The sequence below is a fragment of the Homarus americanus genome, unplaced genomic scaffold (assembly GCF_018991925.1).
Source record: "Homarus americanus isolate GMGI-L3 unplaced genomic scaffold, GMGI_Hamer_2.0 scaffold41366, whole genome shotgun sequence".
Classification (NCBI taxonomy): domain Eukaryota; kingdom Metazoa; phylum Arthropoda; class Malacostraca; order Decapoda; family Nephropidae; genus Homarus; species Homarus americanus.
This window is the reverse complement of record NW_024723541.1, coordinates 5,755,933-5,782,346: the sequence shown is the minus strand read 5'-3', so window position 1 is coordinate 5,782,346 and position 26,414 is coordinate 5,755,933. Positions and strand designations below refer to the sequence as shown.

Genomic DNA, 26,414 nt, shown 5'->3' with positions numbered 1-26,414 from the left:
ATTAGGTTAGATTAGGTTCGGTCAGGTCAGGTCAGGTAGGTAGCTATCCGTGCTCCAACACACAATAAAATATGAAACAACCGAGGTCAGGCAAGTGGCTTACGCTGATGACCTAACATCCTATTCATAGATCAATTTTCAAAGGCCTTGCCATGACGAAAGAAAATCCCCTTTTCTTTGCGAATGGTGAAAAGGTTAACTTTTATTTATTCACCCCACTTACTAAAAAGTTTGAGAAACAACTTAAGAAAATATGATTTCAAAATGCAAAATAATATTGTATCATGGAAGCACGTGGCTATTTTTTTTTTGTAAAGGACAAAAAGCAAAAGGTATCAAATCAGCTCCTAAATTAGCATTAAAACATATTGATTCTCAAGGTTTTACAAAAATGTTACCCGGTAGTGTGAATTTGGCGACTCAGGTGTTGTGCAAAATAGTGGCTGCTGGGATTTATCCATGCCACTTTGGAGTTGCTGCCTCAAGAAGCTGTCTATACAGCAGAATTTATATACAATATTTAAAAATTATTCGACTGTTTCAATACTGATTTTCCAGCACCAACAGGGCCGGATCGATGCCAGACCAGCGATTTTGTTTAACCATAGGCAGTCACTGCCGTGGTGGGGGGGGAACGAAATTATTATTCTTAATCAAACAACGGACTTCCAGAACTAACGTTCCCAGTTTTGTGAGTTATGCTACACTTTGTTACGACCGTATTGTATTTTTCTATTATTTTTTTATTACATGCTTCCATGTTGTTCCATATTATTCCTGTATTGATGTGTTATATTTACTATTATATAATCTAGTCACCTTACCCTGTGCTGTTAAGGTTTTAACTGTTATTATTTGTTCAAGCCCATCTTATTTCTTCATTTAGTATTGTAACAAGCATTCTTTGTTTCTCTAACGACCATCTGCATCGTTAAACGACCCATGTTTCACCGGTGGGTCGCATTGGCGGGAGCCGACCCTATATATAGCACTCCACCAGCAGACAGAGTTCAGTCCAGTCCTCTTGTCATTCAGTTCACGTTCTTTTGAGTGACACCCGTCACCTGTTACTAACTTTATTTTATTACTGTGTTGTTCCTGTCGCCACCAAGGTGGTATATCTATGTGAGTACCTATTTATGTCTATGAGGCTCTTTATTGTGTTAATATTTAATTTAATTAAATTCTTAAAGGTTTACTTTATTTATTTTTATTCCCTTTTGATTTACTTCACTTTTTTGTTTGGTTATGCCTAGAACCTGGATATTAAAGTAAATTAAGAGACGGCGTAACAACTTGTACACTTGAACCCATGTTTTCTATCTTGTTATGTGTGTATGTACATTTGTTATGTTTCTTATCATTGGGTTTAGTTTTGTTTGGAGTTATATTACCTATATTAGTAATTTTCATTGTTCCCTTCACTTACTAGAATATTCGTTTGTTCTCTTCCAGATGCCATACTACCCAGTTATATGAATAATAAAGCCTAGAAAAAGGTTGACTCTCGTCTTCTTTGCCATATTGTTCATATAACTATCACTGTTAGAGTCAAGGGCGTAGAAGCCTGAAGAGTCAATGGTGTATGTCATCAAGTTATTAGAAGCTCCAACAACTTGTCCCTGAATACGAATTCACAACTTTCAACTTACAACAGGTACCTACTTCTACGCCCTTAACTCATGAGACATAAGGCAAGCATGAACTTAGCATGCTTCCCTGTTGGGCGCTGTAAATGCTTCTACACTTCACCTTACACAAGGATGTAGGGGGGTGCCCAATAAATTTAAAAAAAAAATATCACTGTTAATTCATCAGAATGTAAAGAAACAAACATAAGTCACTAATGAAAAAGGAAGGAAAGAAACAAATAGGTTTACTGTAAAATATTTGGGCAATATAAATTATCTTGTAATGTTCTTGACAATCTTGACAATTTTCCTTGTAATGTTTTTGTCAAGAGGCGCTATAAAGATCACGGAGTCATCAATCACCGATGTCAGTTTGTATAAATTTATACAGTACAGTATGCATATTATTATACCTATACATATGTATTGTAGCAAACTCGTTAGAATGTACAGAATTTTTTTTTTTTAAATATTTATTACAAACGAAGAATGGAGAAATAATAAAAAAGATAAACTGTATTGTATGACATCTTGGCCATAATGGTCACCAGAACTTAACACTCAATTATCACTTACTCCTTTACTAACTGCAATAGACACTGTATTGTTGCCAAACACTTGCACCAAGTAGGGTTAGGTTGGTATGATTAATGAGTGTTGCAACTGTTAACTGAAATACTGTATCTCTCTTTCTAATCATAAAATAAGACCTATTGGTCAGTTTATATTTTGTCTAAGTGTTAAAGTTATTAGTATTAATTGGACCTAAGTGAAGTTCCTGTAGTTGAGATTGATGGTTCAAATTGTCACACTATTATTATTTGCTTTCAATGAATAATGATAAAGGTATAATGTGTGTATCATTCCTTCTATAATGACCATCCCTGAACATACACCTTATTACTCACGTGCCATTCTACACTACCACTTTACCTGAGAGGTTCATTGTTGGTGTTATATTCTAAAGATAAAAGTCTGGGTGGTGACAAGAAAAAAGGAATAAAAGAATTAAAAGCCCAAAATAGGCACCTTACAGCATGACGTTGCAACAACTTTCTTTTTTCATATAATTAAAGGTCAATAGGCATTTCAATATAATCTCCCCTTTTCAGTAATGATCTACATTTCCCATTACAGCAGTAATGCATGTGCCTGTCACCACCGAGTGCCAGGAAGAGGTGGATAATGATAATAAAGTCAAGTTGTTTCAGTACTCTTACTTCCTTTTTTAACGATGGGGTTATGTTCCTGAAAAACGTGTATTAACAACAATGTTGTGAGCTTAACGTTAACAACCAACCAATAAACATGCCTAATGTGTCATGGTTGTTTTAACAATGTCAAAAACAGGTGCACCTTGCTAACAGGTTAATTTTAACAATACTATACAGAAAAAAGGTTAGCATCTCACCTTGAAACCACCACTATGAATATCAGCAATTATCAAACACTGGCTGGTGAAGGTAAGAACAGCTGAGAGGTAGTAGTAATCATAAAGCACTGTGGCTCAAGATAGAAAACCCTCCATAAAACTCTACAACCTTACCTGTAACAAAACATGACAAGGAACCGTACACATACCATACAACTGTACCTCCAAAGGAATCACAGTATACAACAATCAATAAAAAAAAGACCAAAATAAGAAAAAATTCATATATAAAATACACCAATCCCCTCAATAACAGTCCCAGAACTCCAGTGAGGATACTGCAGTGTGAACAACGACGAGTAAAGAGTAACCTACTAACCTTGCATTGTCTTTGCTGCTGGGAATAAACTTGATACACTCCCTCTTATTGAAGACGGTCTCCACCCACCGCATCCCCGCCTGCAACACACACACATACCCTTGTTAGCTCATACACCTGTACAATGTTCTTTACCTGGGAATATATGATTATGATTATTTTATTCTCCAAGTATAATGTACCGATGATATATATATATATATATATATATATATATATATATATATATATATATATATATATATATATATATATATATATATATATATATATATACTGTACAGTATCTTAAAATAAATCTGCCAGGATGGGTCCAATGACTTCTGAAATGCTACATGCAACTTATGATGTCCTGGGAGGGTTGGTACAGGTGGTTCTGTGGCATACTGATCCTACTACATTTGATAACCGAACACCATATAAATTACCATGACTGGGGACTATTACCATGGCTGGGGTGTTCATACTACCATGGCTGGGGACTATTATCATGGCTGGGGTGTACAGACTATCATGGTCGGGGAGTATTACCATGACTGGGGACTATTACCATGGCTGGGGTGTTCATACTACCATGGCTGGGGACTATTATCATGGCTGGGGTGTACAGACTACCATGGTCAGGGAATATTACCATGGCTTGGAACCTAAGGAATCCACTTCACTTTTCACATTCTTAATATGTTATTTACTCTTTCATCATTATTTGTTTTAATCTTACCAAACCTGACTTTCTCACACACACATCTGGACCCCCACACCTGCCTATTCACACGTATGAAACACCCCACGCACTGACTACATGTGAGTACAACTGCGGACGAAATTTACTGAGCAGTTGGTGATATTTGGAACCTACTTCTGGATCATATATATGTTTGGTTTATAAACTAATAACGCTGTTTTTCATCACTTATTATGTCGGGACCACAAAACCCACTCCTTAAACCAAAGAAAAATCTGATAAACATAATTATACTTCCAATCTCCTTCACCTAATGATCCTCAAGTACTGTACATAACATACCGGATACTGCCCAGTGTACAGGGAGTTTTGTCCGCAGCATGATCCAATCACTCCAAACTGAGTCACTACTATGGTGGAATTGGGAGTATAGAGACGATAAATAAGGTATCTACCACAACTATTATTTCATCTACCACAACTTATTACATCTACCATACGTATTATTTAATTTACCATTAGTTAATTTTAATCTACCATAACCATTTCTTTATCTGTCATAAGTATTATTAAAACATTATTTAATATACCATAACCATAACATTCTTCCAAACCTTATGAGGTTGGTGAGAGACAAAAGGGCAGCTGGACAGAGAGACAAACCATTGTTCCCATTCTGATGCTGGTCAGGTCACCGCCACACACCCACCAGAGACCCACTGTAGGCGAGGGATCAAAGGCTACCCCCCCCCCAAACCCACAGTACTACACACACACACACACATCCACACATCCTCGTCATGTCACCCATTAGCGAACGTCAATGGAATTCTGACGGCAGACGGCTATCCGAACCTTGGGAAGGACTTATGTTGGCGTCAATATCAGGTCACGGTTCTGTTTACAAGACCATCTCCCACAGTACCAGATCTATAGTTAATCTATATGTCGACTCTGTTTCATATTTTTTTGTATTGAAAGCTTTTGTCAATCAAGTGACCCACTCCCCAGTTTCACCATACAGTATGTAACTTATTATCACCGTTTATTGTATATTTTCAGCCTTCGGGCTGCCATGTTATCTTAATATAACGTTAATTATTATTATCATTATTACACACCTTATCTCTCCCAGTCCTCTCCCTATTTTCCTTCTCTCTTTTACTCTCTCTCGTCTTCTCCTCTCCTCCTCCTAATCTTTCCTGACTGCGCCTCGTCTTTCACTGGTTAGCTAATCAGCCAATCAGACGCCGCCGTTCCGTCAGTGGGAGTTGTGTTGTCTCCAGGGCCGGATTCAGGAGTGGGCAAAGTGGGCAGCTGCCCAGGGTCCTCCACATGTGTGGTAGTAGGTAGTAGCTATATCAGAGCTGGTCGACTTGAAACCACATGAATGACTCCAGTCATGTCTCACTTTTGTGTGTGTGTGTGTGTGTGTGTGTGTATGTGTGTAAAATAATAATAATAATTAACGGTTTATTGAAAGAGCTTGGCAGCCAGAAGGCTGAAAATATACAGTTACATATTTGGGGAATGGGTTACGAATTACAAATAATATACAAGTAACATAAGTGACACAAAAAGACATATAATAACTAGATGGGGAAAAGCTCAAACTACAGTTCATTTCAACAAAGTGACAGTGCAAGGAGTAGTGTTTACTGGGAGTGAATACACTGATTTATTACAAGTTATTGATAATTTTTACAATGGTTGGGACTGGGCTGTTCTTATAGCGATCAGTTCGTGCACGTATAGGCTGGATGTGTGTGTGTGTGTGTGTGTTGGAAATTTGTACACTATCAATAAATATGCAGTTAATTAAAAATTTCTCAATGTTCTAATTTCCTCAATATAACTGCATATGGCTTCAAAATTCTCCAAAGAAGTGTTCAAATTTCAAAATTTTCCCGGGGGGCTTACAGCGCCCCCCGGAACTCCCAGATGTTTAGGCTCGCTTCACTCGCCACCCCACCTTCTTGGGTAGTTATAATGAGGGGGCCTCCACAAAGAGGCTGCCCATGGGCCTCCACAGGTATAAATCCGGCACTGGTTGTCTCTGAGACAAACACGAAAATCGTTCCACCTTGTCGTCGGAGTGAGGTCTAAGAGGTCTGCTGAATGACCGAATAATACAGAGTTTTATGAGCTTTTAGTTTAACAAATTTATTGGCAGAGCTTGTAGTACAGTTTGCCTATTCTGAGTAATTCAGTCAGGTCTTGACACTGAGGGTGGTATCACTTCTCACTGCCACGCAGGACAGAGGTTCATACACAAAGAAATACATCATATTCATTAACAACTATAAATGTATAGAGGTCAGATTCATATGGGTAATGTCACTGTTCACTGCCATGCAGGACAGAGGTTCGTACACAAAGAGATGCATCATATTCATTGACAGTACATATACATATATGTAAACACACACACACACACATATACATACATATATACATACACATATACATGTACATACACACACGCACACATACATACATATACGTCGGTCAGATTCATGTGGGTAATGTCACTTTTCACTGCCATACAGGACAGAGGTTCGTACACAAAGAATGCATCATATTCATTGACACTATATATAGGTCAGATTCATGTGGGTAATGCCACTGTTCACTGCCACGCAGGACAGAGGTTCGTACACAAAGAAGGAAATACATCACATTCACCAGCAGCAAGTTTTATGAGCGACAATTGTTGAGTGTGTGGGAAGGAAGGGTGAGGTGGTTTACGTGCTGAACGCTTCCTCTTCCTCGCCGGATTCCAATTTGAATGGCGTAGGAGCTTGATTCACTGAGGTTGGTCCGTTAAGTATTTCTCCTGCAGCGTGCAGGTGACTATGTGTCTAACTGACCCACTTACACTATGACATAATGATGCTGGTAAAAGTAAGCTAATACTCTACCGTAACAACACGTGTTCTCTCTCCTTCATTTAAAGAAAAAATAATTAAATCAGTAATATCTTGACTCTCCGGAGCCAAGAAGCTTGAGACGGTGGAGTGGGTGTGCGGTGTTACGTGGGATGTTCCTCACCCAACTGATCCTGGATCCAGCACCTCTCGACTGGCGGCTCTTTCCTCTTGTTTGGCTACAATGAAGGATTTTGACTTATTTCTGTATATAAGTCTCTCTCTTATGATAAAATATATTCACTTCCTACAGATTAAATCCTCCTTAATGCACCTTTTTAATTCACATAAGCATTTGCTCTTAAGTAAAAAGGATTTAAACTGTCATGAGCGTCACGCTGCAAGGAAGACTCACTAACATGGTAACTTTCCTTGCCTCCTGAAATCTAGTTCCCTAGGATTTGTTTACTACTTATCTGTAATTAATAAGTCACTTCGTACATCTGTCACTTTCATCCACATTCGGGCTATAAGATTACAGAAGCAGTTGTCTTCCCAGAGACTTCCAACTAAAAATTTCCCACAAAACCACCAGCGTAAAGTTTTGGCTGCCATATATCTTCTCAAAGTCGGACCAGGACGGCCATTGCCATAATTATATTACTTGTGTATTTTCATGTTTTTCAGCCTGCGGTGTTTTTCCTCTTACTCCACCAACATTTTCCTGAGGCACTGCAGTAATGTGAGCTTCCCAACCGATCAATAATTCGGTATAATCGCTCTGGAAATCTGAACGTCTGTGGCCACTCAACTGACTGATTTGACTGCAGTTTTGTCATTCCCGTTGATAAAGACATATATTCCCCAAAATATATTACATAAGGAAAACGACAGATGAGACGGAGACAAACTATAAAACGGGTAAAACAAGGAACAACAACAATGGAACACAGAGGAGAGAGACCTGTGTAGTGGACGTCTCCCCTACAAACTAACTGCGTAGCAGCCTACCACCTGCCATCACATTCCAATGTGCCGCCTTCCCAAGCAACCAACCAGATGTTACCGTATCTTAGCAACGAAACTATTCACCGGCTACTTCTCGGGTTTTCCTACCATGACTCATAGCGGCTGCTGGGTGTATATAAGCTCTGTCTCTCCCTTGAGATTCAGTCTGACCAATCTTCTTGAACAAGCAACACCTCCTCCTCTGCCGCTGCCTGGCGACCCTCGCCTCTCCTCGCTCCCGCCAGCGAGCATGTCCTTCTCTGAGCTTCCTCACCAACCAACTCTCATTCTGCCCATTTTCCTGAACAAGCAACATCTCCTCCAGCAAGCTCCACGCTGTTAACATTTCATTCAACCAGGAGGCCAGCAACAGGCAACATCTTCTCTAACGAAGCTCCTGCACATCTACCTCCTTCAACAAGCTACTCCCGCACGTCTCTACCAAGCAGCCCCTCACCACACAGCACCTCCAGCACCAGACTGTCTATCATATAACTTATATATTATACAAGAAAACCACATGTAGAGTTTCCTTCCATCCTGAGTGCTAGACAACATTAATATCTCGATACCCCTACACCTGTTGTTGGCTACAAGAGATGTAGGTGTTTTACGAAGCTGACAGGTCATTATGTTAACCAGAAATACGATGAGAAACTTTTCAGCTCACCACAAAACAAAATTATCGTCAGTAAGAGTAAGATTCCCCGAGATGAGCTCACAACACGTACGGAGGAAGTGCAACATGTTAACATAGAGAACGACAGGTGTTGACAAGGCTGCGATAGAATATGCTGTAACACTTGAGAGGAGTACATCTCGTCATGCTCCTAGGCGTGTACCTCCGATACTGCCTCTGACGACTCAAGTGTTAAGTTAATTCAAAGCCGCGTTGTTAATTATCTTTTACCTACACAGTTGACTGTAAAGCACAGAGACAATCTTTCTATAACTGCCCTATATTGCATTTTATCCGAAGCATAAACTTGATAGCTTTCAGTAATGCTCGTAATGTCTTTCTTAATATCTCATGATTTTGCTCATAATTACTTTTTACCCCAAACTCGTGAAAATAGGTCCCATAGGCATGACTGCCCGTTAGGGACAACAGTGTGGATACAGCACACTGTATAATAAGCCTTCAGGCAGCGTGGCCGGCACTGCAGTCGACCACCTTCACTTCCCCAAGTTGTAAACTCAGAGATCCATTTACAGCTGGGTAAACTGGGAGTGTCTGGAGATCGAACCACCGACCCGTGGAACAAAAAGCGAGTGCTGTATCCACTCGACCACCACACTCCAGAAACCACTTTTTGGTAGGGTAAAAAGAAATAAGTTATTACTTTAGCAGTTTTTGTGGTAAACAAAATATATCGAATTATGGCATAACAGTTTGTTATGAAACCTGGCAGGTGGGTGGATGGTGACCGTGACTGCAGTGGCGGGAGTATGTCAAAGGTCAGAGAGAAATGTCTTGAGTGAGTAATCTCTTACACGCATCTCTACTTTACATTAACTAGAAAGTTCCGACTGTTTAGTCAACCCAGTGATCACCTTCCTCACGTGACGACTGTCACTCTAATTGATGGATGTTTATTGCGGACGAGGGTGCATTTTAAAGTACTGTACATATTCGTTAAGGCAGGTAGTAGGCAGCTACCAAACAGGGAGGTACTACCGCCTGGGAAGATATTGGAAGCATAATGTATTGCCTAATGGTAGACCCTGCTGCCATATGGCATCACAAAAATTGTGACCAAGTCCCAGGTTGCTCATCTGACTTTCTGCCTCATTTACACACAATTGCAGGGCTCAATTGTTTCTTTTACTAAGACAATACAACATAAATAATGTACTGTATATTGTTTCTCACTCTTGATTTATTTTTCCGTTTGTGTATTTATTTATGGTTATTATTATGGTTATGATTATTATTATTATTATTATTATTATTATTATTATTATTATTATTATTATTATTTTTATTATTATTTTTATTATTATTAATTTGCTATTAATTTTTGTTAATTGTTGTAATGATAATAATAACAGATATTATAATTATCATTATTATATTCCCCAGCCCCCCAGGCCCTGATGTGGGTCAGTGACCTGTGCCCGGGTGGGGCAGTCTAGTGTTCGTGGCCCGCCCCTCCAGTGAGCGCGGTAACACCAAGGTCTTTGACCTTGGGTAACGCATAATATTGAAACTTGAAACCTGACCTTAATCTCCCTATGAGTTTAGCCGAGTTAAATAATAAGTATGATGCTCCTAAACCTGGCATTAGTTGAACAGTAATTACCACTATCATCATCATCATCACCACCACCATCACTACCCCCACCACCATCACCACCAGCATGGTGGTGATGGTGGTGGGTGGTAGCGTGGTGGAAGTGGGTGGTAGAGGTGGGTGGTAGCGTGGTTGAAGTGGGTGGTAGCGTGGTGGAAGTGGGTGGTAGAGGTGGGTGGCAGCGTGGTGGTAGTGGAAGTGAGTGGTAGAGGTGGGTGGCAGCTTGGTGGAAATGGGTGGTAGAGGTGGGTGGTAGCGTGGTGAAAGTGGGTGGAAGAGGTGGGTGGTAGCGTGGTGGAAGTGGGTGGTAGAGGTAGGTGGTAGCGTGGTGGTGTGGAAGTGGGTGGTGGGGTGGAGCAGTGGTGGAAGTGGGTGGGGTGGGTGGCAGCGTGTGAAGGGGGTGGTGGGGTGGGTGCATGGTCGTAGTGAAGTGGGTGGTAGGGTGTGTGGTAGAGGTGGGTGGTGGCGTGGTGGTGGCGGGAGGTGGGTGGTGGTAGAGGTGGGTGGCAGCGTGGTGGAGGTGGGTGGTGGGAGAGGTGGTGGTAGAGGTGGGTGGTAGGTGTGGAGTGGAAGTGGGTGGTAGAGGTGGTGGCAGCTGGTGGATGGATGGTAGAGGGTGGCAGCGTGGTGGAAGTGGTGGTAGAGGGTGGGTGGGCAGCGTGGTGGTAGTGGAAGTGGATGGTGAGGTGGGTGGTAGCGGTAGGAGTGGAAGGTGGTAGAGGTGGGTGGCAGCTTGGTGGTAGTGGTGGGTGGCAGCGTTGAAGGTGGGTGGTAGAGGTGGGTGTTAGCTTGGTGGAAGTGGGTGGTAGAGGTGGGGTGGTGAGTGTGGAAGTGGGTGGTAGAGGTGGATGGTATGGAAGTGAAGTGGGTGGTAGAGGTGGGTGGCAGCGTGGTGGTAGTGGAAGGGTGGTAGAGGTGGGTGGCAGCGGTGGAAGTGGTGGTAGAGGTGGGTGGTAGCTTGGTGGGAAGTGGGTGGTAGAGGTGGTGGTAGCGTGGTGGAAGTGGAGGTAGAGGTGGTGGTATGGAAGTGAAAGTGGTGGTAGAGGTGGGTGGCAGCGTGGTGGCAGTGGAAGTGGGTGGTAGAGGGTGGTGGAAGCGTGGTGAAGTGGGTAGAGGTGGGTGGTGGAAGGTGGTGGCAGTGGGTGGTGGAGGTGGGTGGAAGCGTGGTGGTAGGGAAGTGGAGTGGTAGAGGTGGGTGGCAGCTATGGAAGTGGGTGGCAAGGGAAGTGGGTGGCAGCGTGGTGAAGTGGGTGGTAGAGGTGGGTGGCAGCGGTGGTAGTGGGAAGGGTGGTAGAGGTGGGTGGTGGAGGTTGTGGTAGTGGGAAGTGGGTGGTAGCGTGGTGGAAGTGGGTGGTAGAGGTGGGTGGTAGCGTGGTGGTAGTGGAAGTGGGTGGTAGGAGGTGGGTGGCAGCTTGGTGGAAGTGGGTGGTAGAGGTGGGTGGCAGTGAGGTAAGTGGGTGGTGAGTGTGTGGTAGTGGAAGTGGGTGGTAGAGGTGGGTGGCAGCGTGGAAGTGGGTGGTAGAGGTGGGTGGCAGCGTGGTGGAAGTGGGTGGTAGAGGTGGGTGGCAGCGTGGTGGTAGTGGAAGTGGGTGGTAGAGAGGTGGGTGGTGCTTGCAAGCTGAAGTGGTGGTAGAGGTGGGTGGCAGCTTGGTGGTAATGGGTGGTAGAGGTGGGTGGTGGCAGCCTGGTGGTAGTGGAAGTGGGTGGCAGTGGAAGGGTGGTAGAGTTGGGTGGCAGCGTGGTGGTAGTGGAAGTGGGTAGAGGTGGGGTGGTAGGGTAGTGAAGTGGGTGGTAGAGGTGGGTGGTAGCATGGTGAAGTGGTGGTAGAGGTGGGTGGTAGAGTGGTGAAGTGGTAGAGGTGGGTGGTAGCGTGGTGGTAGTGGAAGTGGGTGGTAGGAGGTGGTGGCAGCGTGGTGAAAGTGGGTGGTAGAGGTGGGTGAGGCAGGAAGTGGCGGTAGAGGTGGGTGGCAGCGTGGTGGTAGTGGAAGTGGTGGTTAAGGTGGGTGGTAGCGTGGTGGTAGGGAAGTGGGTGGTAGGAGGGCAAGGTAGCGTGGTAGTGGGAAATGGGTGGTGGAGGTGGGTGGTGCAGCGTGGCGGGAAGTGGGTAGTAGGAGGTGGGTGGTGAGCGTGGTGGTAGTGAGTGGATGGAGGTGGGTGGTAGCGTGTGGTGAAGTGGGTGGTAGAGGTGGGTGGCAGCTGGTGGAGTGGAAGTGGGTGGTAGAGGTGGGTGGTAGCGGTGGTAGTGAGTGGGTGGTAGAGGTGGGTGGCAGCGTAGTTGGTAGTGGGAATGGGTGGAAAGGTGGGGTAGTGGTGGTAGTGGAAGGGGTGGTAGGAGGTGGTGTAGCGTGGTGGTAGTGGAAGTGGGTGGTAGAGGGGTGGAGTTGGTGGAAGTGGGTGGTAGAGGTGGGTGGCAGCGTGGTGGAAGTGGGTGGTAGAGGTGGGTGGCAGCGTGGTGGTAGTGGAAGTGGGTGGTAGAGGTGGGTGGTAGTGCAGGAAAGGGGAAGTGGGTGGTAGAGGTGGGTGGTAGCGTGGTGGTAGTGGAAGGGTGGTAGAGGTGGGTGGGCAGGAAGGGGTAGAGGTGGGTGGCAGCGTGATGAAGTGGGATGGTGAAGGGGTGGCAGCGTGGTGGGAAGTGGGTAGAGGTAGGTGGAGGTGGTGGTGGTAGTGGAAGTGGGTGGTAGAGGTGGGTGGTAGCGTGGTGGTAGTGGAAGTGGGTGGTAGAGGTGGGTGGTGGAGGTGGTAGTGAGTGGTAGAGGTGGGTGGCAGCCAGGAAGTGGGGGGTGGAGGTGGGTGGCAGCGTGGTGGTAGAGGTGGGTGGTGAGCGTTGTGGTAGTGAAAGTGGTGGTAGAGGTGGTGGCAGCTTGGTGGAAGTGGGTGGTAGAAGTGGGTGGTAGCGTGGTGGAAGTGGGTGGTAGAGGTGGGTGGCAGCGTGGTGGTAGTGGAAGTGGGTGGTAGAGGTGGGTAGGGTGGTGGAAGGGTGGTAGAGGTGGTGGCAGATTGGTGGTAATGGTAGAGGTGGGTGGCAGCGTGTTGAAGTGGTGGAAGAGGTGGGTGTAGCGTGGGTAGGTGGTAGAGGTGGGTGGTAGCGTGGTGGAAGTGGGTGGTAGAGGTGGGTGGTAGCTGGTGGAAGTGGTGGTAGGGTGGGTGGTAGAGGTGGGTGGTAGGGAGGTGGAAGTGGGTAGAGGTGGGTGTAGCGTGGTGGAGGAAGTGGTGGTAGAGGTGGGTGGTAGCGTGGTGGAAGTGGGTGAGTAGAGGTGGGTGGCAGCGGTGGAAGAGGTGAGTAGCGTGGTGGCATTGGAAGGGTGGTGGAAGTGGGTGGTAGCGGGGTGGCAGCTTGGTGGTAGTGAAAAAGGTGGGTGGCAGTAGGGTGGGGTGGCAGCGTGAGGTGGTAGTGAGTGGGTGGTATTGGGGTGGGTGGCAGCGTTGTGGTAGTGGAAATAGAACATAAGAACATAAGAATGGAGAAACTGCAGCTGGCCTATTACCCATACTGGGCAGTCCGTTTACACCCAACCCCAATTGCTCATATAAGCATCCAACCTATGTTTACCTAACATAGATTGTTACTTCCTCCTTTCCTGGTCTGCCTATCGGTATGAGAACAGTTTGTAACCCGCAATTTGGTATTCGACTGGTAACTCACGTGTCTAGGTTGATCCATTCCAGTGAATGCAATTATATCGATTTTTTCGGTACATACCAAGGCCCCTAATAGTGGGTGGTAGAGGTGGGTGGCAGCATGGTGGTAGGGAAGTGGGTGGTAGAGGTGGGTGGCAGCGTGGTGGTAGGGAATTGGGTGGTAGAGGTGGGTGGCAGCTGGTGGTAGTAGAAGTGGTGGTAGGGTGGGTGGCAGCGTGGTGGTAGGGGAAGTGGGTGGTAGAGGTGGGTGGCAAGTCGGTGGTAGTGGAAGTGGGTGGTGGTGAGGGTGGCAGCTCGGTGGTAGAGGTGGATGGCAAGGTGGTGGAAGTGGGTGGTAGAGGTGGGTGGTAGCATAGTGGTAATGGAAGGTGGTAGAGGTGGGTGGCAGCTTGTGGAAGTAGAGGTGGGTGGCAGCGTGTTGAAGTGGGTGGTAGAGGTGGTGGTAGCGTGGTGGAAGTGGGTGGTAGAGGTGGGTGGCAGCTTGGTGGAAGTGGGTGGTAGAGGTGGGAGGCAGCGTGGTGGTAATGATAGTGTGTGGTAGAGGTGGGTGGCAGCTTGTGGAAGTGGGTGGTAGAGGTGGGTGGCAGCGTGGTGGAAGTGTGTGTAGAGGTGGGTGGCAGCTTGGGAAGTGGGTGGTAAAGGTGGGTGGCAGCGTGGTGGTAGTGGGAAGTGGGTGGCAGGAAGTGGGTGGTAGAGGTGGGTGTTAGCGTGGAGGTAGTGGAAGTGGGTGGTAGAGGGATGGCAGCGTGGTGGTAGTGGGAAGTGGGTGGTAGAGGTGGTGGCAGCGTGGTGGAAGGGTGTAGAGGTGGGTGGCAGCGTGTTGGAAGTGGGTGGTAGAGGTGGGTGGTAGCGTGGTGGAAGTGTGTGGTAGAGGTGGGTGGCAGCTGGTGGAAGTGGGTGGTGGTGGAGGCAGCGTGGTGGTAGTGGGAAGTGGGTGGCAGTGGAAGTGGGTGGTGAGGTGGATGTTAGCGTGGAGGTAGTGGAAGTGGGTGGTAGAGGTGGATGGCAGCGTGGTGGTAGTGGAAGTGGGTGGTAGAGGTGGGTGGCAGCGTGGTGGTCGTGGGCGTGGGTGGTAGAGGTGGGTGGCAGCGTGGTGGTAGTGGGTGTGGGTGATGGCAACATGGGTGGGCCAGAAAGGAAGAGGGCGGCGGGTGGCAGCAGGAGGCAGTGTCCCCTTTTACAAACACGAGGAATGTACTATTGTGGCGCGGACATCCAGCTGATCTCATTGTCCGGTCATCACCACCCAACACCACCACTATCACCACCACCGCTATCACTATCACCACCACCGCTATCACTATCACCACCACCGCCACCACCACAATACTACTATCATCACGACTACCAACACCGCCACCTACTGCCAGCTCAACACACACACACACACACACACTATCACAACCACCTATTACCATCTGCTTGTCTCACCCACGTCAACAGCGCCTGCCAGATTTTATCAATGTGGCGAGTGGAAGGGATTGCTGGGTGCCCTGAATGCCCGCACACTGGCGTTACCTTCGACGGTAACTGGCTATACAGTGTCATCACCCTGTAACACCCTGACATCACGGCCCAATCACATTTCATTCTGTGAGACTGAAATTACAAAACATGCAATTTAGTCTCGGAAGGTTCCCGACTTTGAGGAATATATTTCACACCTGAGGAATATTCAAGGTAATCACTGAGAGAAATATTACCATGACGAATAATATTTCATACCTGAATATTGACTTAAACGGAGGAATTAGAGGAAAGGAAAGATAAAGATGGGACACGTGGTTATGAAGGACATGTGGGAGGCGGAATAACGAGAGAAGGTGCACAGGCCCGACAACAACAGATCATAATTGAAAAAGAAGAATGCCAAATAGCATACCGTATACTTCCCAAACATTACCACTTTATCCTTGGAAATCATACAAACTTTCACAAAAACAGTCGAAAACGACCAAAACATCGTGTGTCCTCGAGTGTACGTATGTTGTATAACGGGAGTAAACAACAAGGTGTTGTCTAATAACAGCTGAACACTGTCACATCTGTTTTCTCATCTCTCAAAACTTACAAATGGGTCGACTCTTCTTCTATTGTCGTCTAAATAATGATTCTTTGTATCATCTACCTTATAGCATAGCCTGGTTACACAACTCCACAACACAGCCCCCAAAATAAGTCCTGTAACACCAATCCAAAATAGTCTTGCACACACAAACCCATGTCACGAAAAAGTTCTAACACAGCCCTATAACACAGTCCTGTAATACATCCCCATAACAGTCCTCCAACACAGCTCCATAACACAGTTCCCCAACACAGCCCCTAACAGTCCTCCAATACCTAGCATACCCTATCTTCACCTGGTGTGGATCTTGTTTCAGAAGTGTTTCCTATATGAACATAAGAAAATAAGGAGTGTGCAATAGGCCGGTTGGCCTGTGCATGGCAGCTCCTAAAGAGTTACTACCACTCTCTATCATCCATGAATCTATCTAGCCTCCTTTTCAAACTTTCCAGAGTTCCAGCACTTACTACAAAGTTGCTGCTTGTTCCACTCGTCCACCACCCTATTTATGAACCAGTTTCTTCCTATCTCCCTCCTAAACCTACACTTATCCAACTTAAATCCGTTGCTCCGAGTCCTATCCTGCTCGGAAATTATAAGAACTTTATCTATATCCCCTTTATTGATTCCTTTCACCCACTTAAATACTTCTATCATATCTCCCCGCACTCTTCGTCTTTCTAGGGAATGCTAGTTAAGTTTCTTTAACCTATCCTGATATGGAAGGTTTCTAAGTCGTGGAATCATTTTCGTCATTCTTCGCTGCACCGACTCTAGTGAATTGATATCCATTCTATAATAAGGGCACCAGAACTGAACCGCATAATCGAGGTGCTGCCTGACTAGCGCAAGATATAGTTGCAATAAGACCTCTGCACTCTGTTACGAGTTGGGGATTTAGAATATAGTTAAAAGTCTACCCAGATCCCAACAGGCAACAACAACAAAAAACAAACACAATCACTATAAAAGGGTAGACAAAGGATGCGAGTTTGTTGTGTATAATAAAGTACCATAAATTTCTTAACAAAATATTCAGCTTTCTATAATTTACCCTTAACCATACTTAACCTAAACATTAACAGTATATACATATTTATACAACATACAATAATTTGAAGCAAGGTGGAGGTGGGGAGGCAATATAAGATTACAAATACTTAAGTGCGGAGCTGAGATGGCTGACGAGTAAGGCTGAGTATTGTAGAAGACGGTAGGTAGTCACTGTGCCGTAGGTTTCAGGATAAGTGATCCTGTGGTCACTTCCCAGAGTGAACTGAACTTTCTCAATCTGGATCTGTTGAGGAAGACTTGGAGGAGGTGACGCAACAACCAGGATATGGAGAAGGAAACCCGGAGTGGTAACTAAGACTAGTCATACTCGGTTTCGTCCCTAGATGGCGTTGCTCTCGTGGTGCTGTAGGTAGATCAGGACAATAGATGGCGAGGTTCAAAACAACTCTTATTACTTACACTTCTAGATATAAAACCCAATACTCTGTTTGCCTTATTTCGAACATTAACACTGTTTTCTAGGCCGTAGGTCCGGGCTTCTAAGTACCCCTAGGTCTCTTTCACAAGTCGACTTTCTAGGTTGATTTTGTTAAGGCTGTATACATTGTCAGTATTTGTTCTTCCAATATTAAGCACGCTGCACTTGCTGGTGTTGAATTTCATTTGCCATTTTTCAGACCACCCTGCAGTTTATTTAGATCCTCCTGTAATGCATTTGCATCCTGCCCTGACTTAATCTGCCGCCCTATTTTGGTGTCAACCGCAAACTTGCTTATGTCACTGCTAATCCCAGTATCTAGATCGTTTATGTAGATTATGAACAAGAGGGCCTAGTACTGACCCTGGGAACCCCACTGGTTACACGGCCCCACTCAGATTTAACACCATCTACGCTGACCCTCTGCATTCTATCGGTGAGCAATGATTTTATCCAATTTAAAACTTTTCCCTCGATACCATGAGCCTTAATTTTTTCTCAGAAGCCTTTGATGCGGTACTCTGTCAAATGCTTTGCTAAAGTCTAAGTAAATAACATCGTAATTTCGTCATTATCTACTACCTCGAAGACTTTCCTAAAAACGTCAGCAGATTTGTTAGACAAGATTTTCCCTTTGTAAACCCATGTTATGAGTCGTAGATTAATTTGCTTTTCAGATACCGGATGCTATCTGCTATATTTGATTCAAATTTCACCACTGCTGACGTCAAACTGATCAGCTGGTAATTTGACGCTGATGCTCTGTCTCCTTTTTGAATATGGGTACTACATTTCCCTGTTTCCACAAGTCTGGCACAACTCCGTGTTCCAATGATTTTGTAAATAAATTTACAAGGGGTCCGCTAATCTGTTCCCTACACTCTTTCAAGACTCGAGGAAAATTTCATCCGGCTCTGGGATTTTGTCTTCTTTAGTTTATTTATCCTCTTAAGAACATCCTCTTTTCTGATAGTGATATTCTTTAATTTTCATTTCCTAAATATCAGTTCCACCTCTGGAATTTCCTCGCAATTTCCTCTGTGAAAACTGATAAGAAGTAGTTGTTCAATGCTTTGTTTATTTGTTCACTGCCATTTATCACTTCTCCCTCCCTGACTTTAAAGGCCCAACTTTGTCCTTGACTTTTGTTCTATATACCTGGAAAAATCCCTTGGGATTCGCCTTGGATTCTCTTGCTATTTTGACTTCACAGTCTCTCTTGCTTTCCTTACATTTTTCTTAACATTCCTAGATAGTTTATTATACCTATTTCTGAGCTGCTCCTCCCTCCCTTTAATTTCTTATATATTCCTTTATTCCTATGTCATGTTTAAGTTTTCGGTCATCCACCTTGGCTCATTCTTATTTGACCTAATTTTTCTGTATGGTATATTTTGTTCTTGTGCTTTATGTAGTATACTAGTGAATATATTATAGTCATGATCAATTGTTGTGTCATCTATGACCTCACCCCTTCCTACTGGGGACTGACGTGACTGTCCCAGGTGACCTCACCTAGGTACCTTCTTAACCCTGATAATCCGCCAACCGAAAGTTTGGGATTCTGACCATATTGTCATTGTTTTTGTTTCCCAATTTAGGTGAACCTGATTTCTCTGTGATCACTGTTACCTAGTTCTTCCCCTACTGTGACATCTCTGATAATATTTTCTTTATTTGTAAATGCTAGGTCTAATATATTGTCACCTCTAGTAGGTTCTGTAATTAGTTGTTTCAAAAATTGTCCTGTACTGCGTCTAGGAAGTCTTCAGATTCATAATCACCTACAATGGTGTCCCAGTCAATATTTCTGAAGTTGAACCCCATAATGCACCGGTTGTTATATTTTGCTGCCCTACTCATTTCCTGCCATGGTTTATGTCAGGTGCAGGAGGCGGTTCCCTCAACTCTGTCTGAGGAAAAGTTACAACATCGGAAAATCCTTAGAATTCCTCGTATTTTTCTAAGAACAGAACACTTCAATAACAGTTCGACATTGTGAAGTGTTGTGAGCTTTGTCTGGTCTGGCACTTGTGGGTGTGTGACTGGCCTGTGTTGTCTCGCTCAGTTACTAACTTACCTCACCTTCTGAATACAATGACAGCCAACTGAGCAAAATATTTTAGCCCCTTGAGTACGGTGACTTAACCCTCGAGTACGTGACTTAGCTCTTGAATAGGTGACTTAACCCTTGAGTACGTGACTTAACTTGAGTACGGTGACTTTGAGTACGAACTTATAATCCTTGGAATACCATGGCAACTTCCTTAAGTGCGGTGATATTGTCTTCAGCGTTAAGTGATCGTACTCATAGGTTAAGTCATCGTACTCAAGGAAGTCATCGTACTCAAGGTTGTCATCGTACTCAAGGGTTAAGTCATCGTACTCAAGGGTCGTCATCTTACTCAGGGTTGCTATCGTACTCAAGGGTTGTCATCGTACTCAAGGGTTAAGTCATCGTACTCAAGGGATAAAGACATTCAGTTTACGTGGTGAAATGTGACAATGGCTTCAGACAAATTTTACATCTATACACTATGTGTATCCCGGCAGCCGCTCTGTATTTCTACTGTTTAAACACTAATCAACCCCAAAGTAAGAATCTCCTCATAATTCACATGATAATTAAATCTAACTTGTTAACACTGAACAGAAACACATATAGTCATTGACAAAGTCTTAACACTCAGTCAGACACACGAGGAGGACATTATTTAAATAACATCAAATGGATGGTGAGATAGAGGAGTGTTGGGAGCTGTTGGCATACTGATGCTCTGAAACTAAATGTCGTCATGTATGACTGCAAGAGGTTGACTGTTATTGCTAAATATAAACCCCATCAGGTCGATAAGAGTGCAACCGTCTTGAACCAACACAACACGGAGAGGAGGAAGAGGAGAGAAGAGAGAGGCAAGGAGGAGGAAAGGGGTAAGAAGGAAGGAGACAGCATAAGGAGCAACTCTGCAAAACATGGAACGTACAATGTATCAATTATGCACGATAACAACGTCAGAGGCCAGACTGGAGTGCTTTGCCTCGTTAATCAATGTTACTCGTATGTGTTAGACGTAATTTATCAGGTATTAAATGTGGTTCGTTCTGACTTAGACCTAACCTCTCAGTTAACTAAAATTAACCACAACTAAAATAGCATAAGGTAGTTTAAAACAAATTTATCTTCAGCTAACCTTAACCTACATTAAGTGGTCAAACCTTAAACAACATTAAGTGAACAAAACAAGTAAAACAGTAAGGAAGACGCTGAAGAAGTGACATTGAGTTGGTACTAAGTTTCCGAGGCGAGGACACGTCTCAAGAGTGGTCACACCCCTCATAGAACTGACAAGGAGGACCGAAAGGGACGGAGAGCAGTATTACTACACTGACGACTGTATATACCGGTGGAGGTGACACGAGGGGAAGCACCGTCCCACACTTACTACTGAGCATCACAAGGAAAGACGGTGTTTGCCACTTTACTACAACTGATACCAAAGTAAAGGTTGACGAGTAGCCGATATATAAAACACGTACACATCAGACAATAGCATGGAGGTTAGGCCACTTACCATACACAAGAGACAGACACAGAAAAAGCAGGTTGAGAATGATATAGAAACAGGAGATTCGGAGGGTGGCACTTGTGACACAGAACACTGAGGGTGGCACTTGTGACACAGAACACTGGGAGGGTGGCACTTGTGACACAGAACACTGGGATGGTGGCACTTGTGACACAGAACACTGGGATGGTGGCACTTGTGACACAGAACACTGGGAGGGTGGCACTTGTGACAGAACACTGGAGGTGGCATGTGACACAGGACACTGGGAGGGTGGCACCGTGACACAGGACACTGGGAGGGTGGCACTTGTGACACAGGAGACTGGGAGGGTGGCACTTTGACAGACACTGGAGGGTGGCACTTTGACACAGGACACTGGGAGGTGGCACTTGTGACAGAGGAGACTGGGAGGGTGGCACTTGTAGACAGAGGAGACTGGGAGGGTGGCACTTTGACACAGAACACTGAGGGTGGCACTGTGACACAGAACACTGAGGGTGGCACTTTTGACACAGAACACTGGGAGGGTGGCACGTGTGACACAGAACACTGGGAGGGTGGCACTTGTGACACAGAACACTGAGTGGGTGCACTTGTGACACAGAACACTGGGAGGGTGGCACGTGACACAGAACACTGGGAGGGTGGCACGTGTGACACAGAACACTGGGAGGGTGGCACTTGTGACACAGAACACTGAGGGTGGCACTTGTGACACAGAACACTGGGAGGGTGGCACGTGTGACACAGAACACTGGGAGGGTGGCACGTGTGACACAGAACACTGGGGGGTGGCACGTGTGACACAGAACACTGAGGGTGGCACTTGTGACACAGGAGACTGGGAGGGTGGCACTTGTGACACAGGACACTGGGAGGGTGGCACGTGACAGAACACTGGGAGGGTGGCACTTGTGACACAGAACACTGAGGTGGCACTTGTGACACAGAACACTGGGAGGGTGGCACTTGTGACACAGAACACTGGGAGGTGGCACTTGTGACACAGAACACTGGGAGGGTGGCACTTGTGACACAGAACACTGGAGGGTGGCACTTGTGACACAGAACACTGAGGGTGGCACGTGACACAGGACACTGGGGGGTGGCACTTGTGACACAGAACACTGGGAGGGTGGCACTTGTGACACACAGAACACTGGGAGGGTGGCACTTGTGACACAGAACACTGGGAGGGTGGCACTTGTGACACAGAACACTGGGAGGGTGGCACGTGTGACACAGGACTGGGAGGTGCACTTGTGACACAGAACACTGGGAGGGTGGCACTTGTTACAAACACTGAGGTGGCACTTGTGACACAGAACACTGAGGGTGGCACTTGTGACACAGAACACTGGGAGGGTGGCACTTGTGACACAGAACACTGGGAGGTGGCACTTGTGACACAGAACACTGGGAGGGTGGCACTTGTGACACAGAACACTGGGAGGGTGGCACGTGTGACACAGAACACTGGGAGGGTGGCACTTGTGACACAGAACACTGGGAGGGTGGCACTTGTGACACAGAACACTGGGAGGGTGGCACGTGCATGGCCAGAACACTGGGAGGGTGTGTAACGTGTGACACAGAACACTGGGAGGGTGGCACTTGTGACACAGAACACTGGGAGGGTGGCACTTGTGACACAGAACACTGGGAGGGTGGCACTTGTGACACAGGACACTGAGGGTGGCACTTTTGACACAGAACACTGGGAGGGTGGCACGTGTACACAGAACACTGGGAGGGTGGCACGTGTGACACAGAACACTGGGAGGGTGGCACGTGTGACACAGAACACTGGGAGGTGGCACGTGTGACACAGAACACTGAGGGTGCACTTGTGACACAGAACACTGGGAGGGTGGCACTTGTGACACAGAACACTGGAGGGTGGCACGTGACACAGAACACTGGGAGGTGGCACGTGTGACACAGAACACTGGGAGGGTGGCACTTGTGACACAGAACACTGGGAGGGTGGCACTTGTGACACAGAACACTGGGAGGGTGGCACTTGTGACACAGGAGACTGGGAGGTGGCACTTGTGACACAGAACACTGGGAGGGTGGCACCCCAGACACAGAACACTGGGAGGGTGACACAGAGGAGACTATTGTGACACTCACCATCTGCACGTTGGGTGTGTATCGCCTCCTCATCCTAGGGTGTCTGGAAAAGATAAACAAACATCAGTACACGAGACATAACCCAGCAGTTTATCACCCTCTCCTCCATTCCCTTATTTCTCTCCTCCATTCCATATTTCTCTTCCATTCCTTATTTCTCTCCTTCATTCCTTCTTCCTCTCCTCCATTCCTTCTTTCTTTCATTCATACAGTAAGTGGGAGGAGGTAACAAGAGAAGGTTCACCATCAAGATAATTATTTTGCATTCGTAAGAGTAAATGAGAAAGAGAGAGAGAGAGAGAGAGAGAGAGAGAGAGAGAGAGAGAGAGAGAGAGAGAGAGAGAGAGAGAGTGAGAGTTTATAGTTACAATACTGGGGAAGGTTTTACAGATAGAATAGTTTTACCACCCAAACTATCCTTAAAACCAGTATAAACCAGACTAGAGCCATGTCTGTGATCCCCGTGTAAACAGGCAATATTTATTAGTATGGGCGGTGCTAATAGATAGAGTATACACAAAACATAAATACAATGTGTGAAGTGACAAAGGGTGTACCATGTTACAGGTTTGGGACTCTCGTTGTCCCACCAAAAATCAGAACATTTGTTGCTTTAGTTCAGAAATACAACCCACAAATGATACAGAGATATGAAACAACATCAGACATGGTATAAATTCTAGTTATTATATTCCGATTACTTTATAGTTGCAATGTTGAAATGCAACGAAGACTAAATGACTGATCAGCGGAAGCAGATGTAATTTTATATATACACGAGTCCTCGCACAGACGACAAGACGTACTCACAACTACCTCCTAACATCAAAGGGTCTAGTGACAGTAGTCGTACTGAAACCTGGTTGGCTGAAATCGTAGACTTACTGCCCTGAAGCTCTTATTACACAGGACGGCCCAAGGTTTATCTTCTATGAATATTAATGTATGTAAAATAGAACACCTTACAATGCTAGATAACAATAAGTGACTGACAGTAAAGAAGTCCAAAAATTTGATATTCAAAGGTCCCGATATATATAGTGCAAGTTTAGAGGCTCCTATATATTGTATAATAATTCAAGGTTAAGGTCTCCTAAATATAATTCAAGGTTAGAGGCCTTTATATATAATTCAGGTTAGAGGCTCCTATATACTGTATAATAACTCAAGTTAAGGTCTCCTAAATATAATTCAAGGTTAGAGGCCCCTATATATAATTCAAGGTTAGAGGTCCTACATACTGTATAATAATTCAAGGTTAGGGTCTCCTATATATAATTCAAGGTTAGAGGCTCCTATATATATAATTCAAGGTTAGAGGCTCCTATATACTGCATAATAACTCAAGGTTAGGGGCTCCTATGTATAATTTAAGGTTAGAGGCTCCTATATATAATTCAAGGTTAGCCCTATAAGAGGCCCTATATACTGTATAATAATTCAAGGTTAGGTCTCTATATATAATTCAGGTTAGAGGCTCTATATACTGTATAATAATTCAAGGTTACGGCCCTATATATAGTGCAAGTTTAGAGGCCCTATATATAATTCAAGGTTAGAGGCTTCTATGTATAATTTAAGGTTAGAGGCTCCTATATACTGTATAATAATTTAAGGTTAGGGGCTCCTATGTATACCCTAAGGTTAGAGGCTCTATACTGTAAAATAATTCAAGGTTAGGGCTCCTATGTATAATTTAAGGTTAGAGGCCCTATATACTGTATAATAATTCAAGGTTAGGGGCTCCTATATATAATTCAAGGTTAGAGGCTCCTATATACTGTATAATAATTCAATGTTAGGGGCTCCTATGTATAATTTAAGGATAGAGGCTTTATATACTGTATAATAATTCAAGGTTAGGGGCTCCTATATATAATTCAAGGTGAGAGGCTCCTATATACTGTATAATAATTCAAGGTTAGGGCCCTATGTATACTTTAAGGTTAGAGGCTCCTAAATATAGTGCAAGGTTAGAGGTCTATATATAATAACAAAAAAAAAAAAAAAAAAAAAAAATAATTAACGGTTTATAGAAAGTTCCAGCCCGGGCTGAAAATATACATTGGACATAAATGACGTATTACATACATGGGTGGTTTAACAAAGCCTTCATTAGAGAAAGGTAAAGGAACATACAGTAAACATACAGATTAATGTAGGTGTTGAACAGCAAACTCGTAGTGTAGTAACTCCTCCCAGATGGTGTTAGGAGGAACTCACTGTGTGTAGTAGTTCCCCAGATAGTGTTATGAGGGACCTGTGGTGTAGGAATTCCCTCGAGATGGTGTTATGAGGGGCCTCACGTGGTGTAGTAATTCCCTCACAGATGGTGTTATGAGGGACCTCACGTGGTGTAGTATTACCTCACAGATGGTGTTATGAGGGGCCTCACGTGGTGTAGTAACTCCTCACAGATGGTGTTATGAGGGGCCTGACGTGGTGTAGTAATTCCTCACAGATAGTGTTATGAGGACCTCACGTGGTGTGTAGTAATTCCCTCACAGATGGTGTTATGAGGGACTTGACGTGGTGTAGTAATTCCTCACATTGGTGTTATGAGGACATGTGGTGTAGTAATTTCACAGATGGTGTTATATGAGTGAGGTGTGGTCCTAGGCCTTCCTATCGTAGACGGATTAACACACCGTTGTTGTTGGTCTCACGGGCCGTTATCACTGGTACCTGGGACCTCACTGTGTGAAGGTTAACTTGGGTAACGATTGTTACTGTTGAGTTGTTCTCACTGACTTCAAGCACTGTTCACCTCTGTTTAACACTGGTTCCATTCCTTTCCTAAATGGAATTGTAACTTCTGGCGAGAACTTGTTGATATTCCGGTGGGGAGGAGGGTCAGGGGAGGGGTTGGTATGGCTAACTTAATAGTTGACCTGGCTGCCCAGAGAGAGCGCCAGGTACGTCTTAACCCTTCGGTGGTCAAGGTTAGAGGCTCCTATATATAATTTGGCTAGAGGCTCCCATATATGCAAGGTTAGAGGCTCCTATGTATACTTTAATGTTAGAGGCCCTATATACTGTATAATAACATCAAGGTTAGAAGCGCCTATGTATACTTTAAGGTTATAGGCCCTATATACTGTATAATAATTCAAGGTTAGAGGTCTATGTATAATTTTAAGGTTAGAGGCTCCTATATACTGTATAATAATCTTCGCTGGGTAGGGGCTCCTATGTATACTTTTATGTTAGAGGCTCCTATATATGATGAAGGGTCAAATCTAATGTGCCTTCATTTTAACACTGTGCGAGTTAA

General features: G+C 44.8%; 1 protein-coding gene across 1 annotated transcript in view; it reads right to left on the bottom strand.

Moving 5' to 3' along the window:
* The window catches only part of LOC121863605 (transient receptor potential cation channel trpm-like), a gene marked incomplete at its 3' end in the record, with an annotated part of 120,429 nt that extends 97,251 nt beyond the window's left edge, over positions 1 to 23,178 (bottom strand). The window contains 2 exon segments of the mRNA XM_042362333.1: positions 3,383 to 3,462; positions 23,141 to 23,178. Coding sequence (XP_042218267.1) covers positions 3,383 to 3,462; positions 23,141 to 23,173 — 113 coding nt within the window.
* Between the last annotated feature and the right edge of the window lie 3,236 nt (positions 23,179 to 26,414).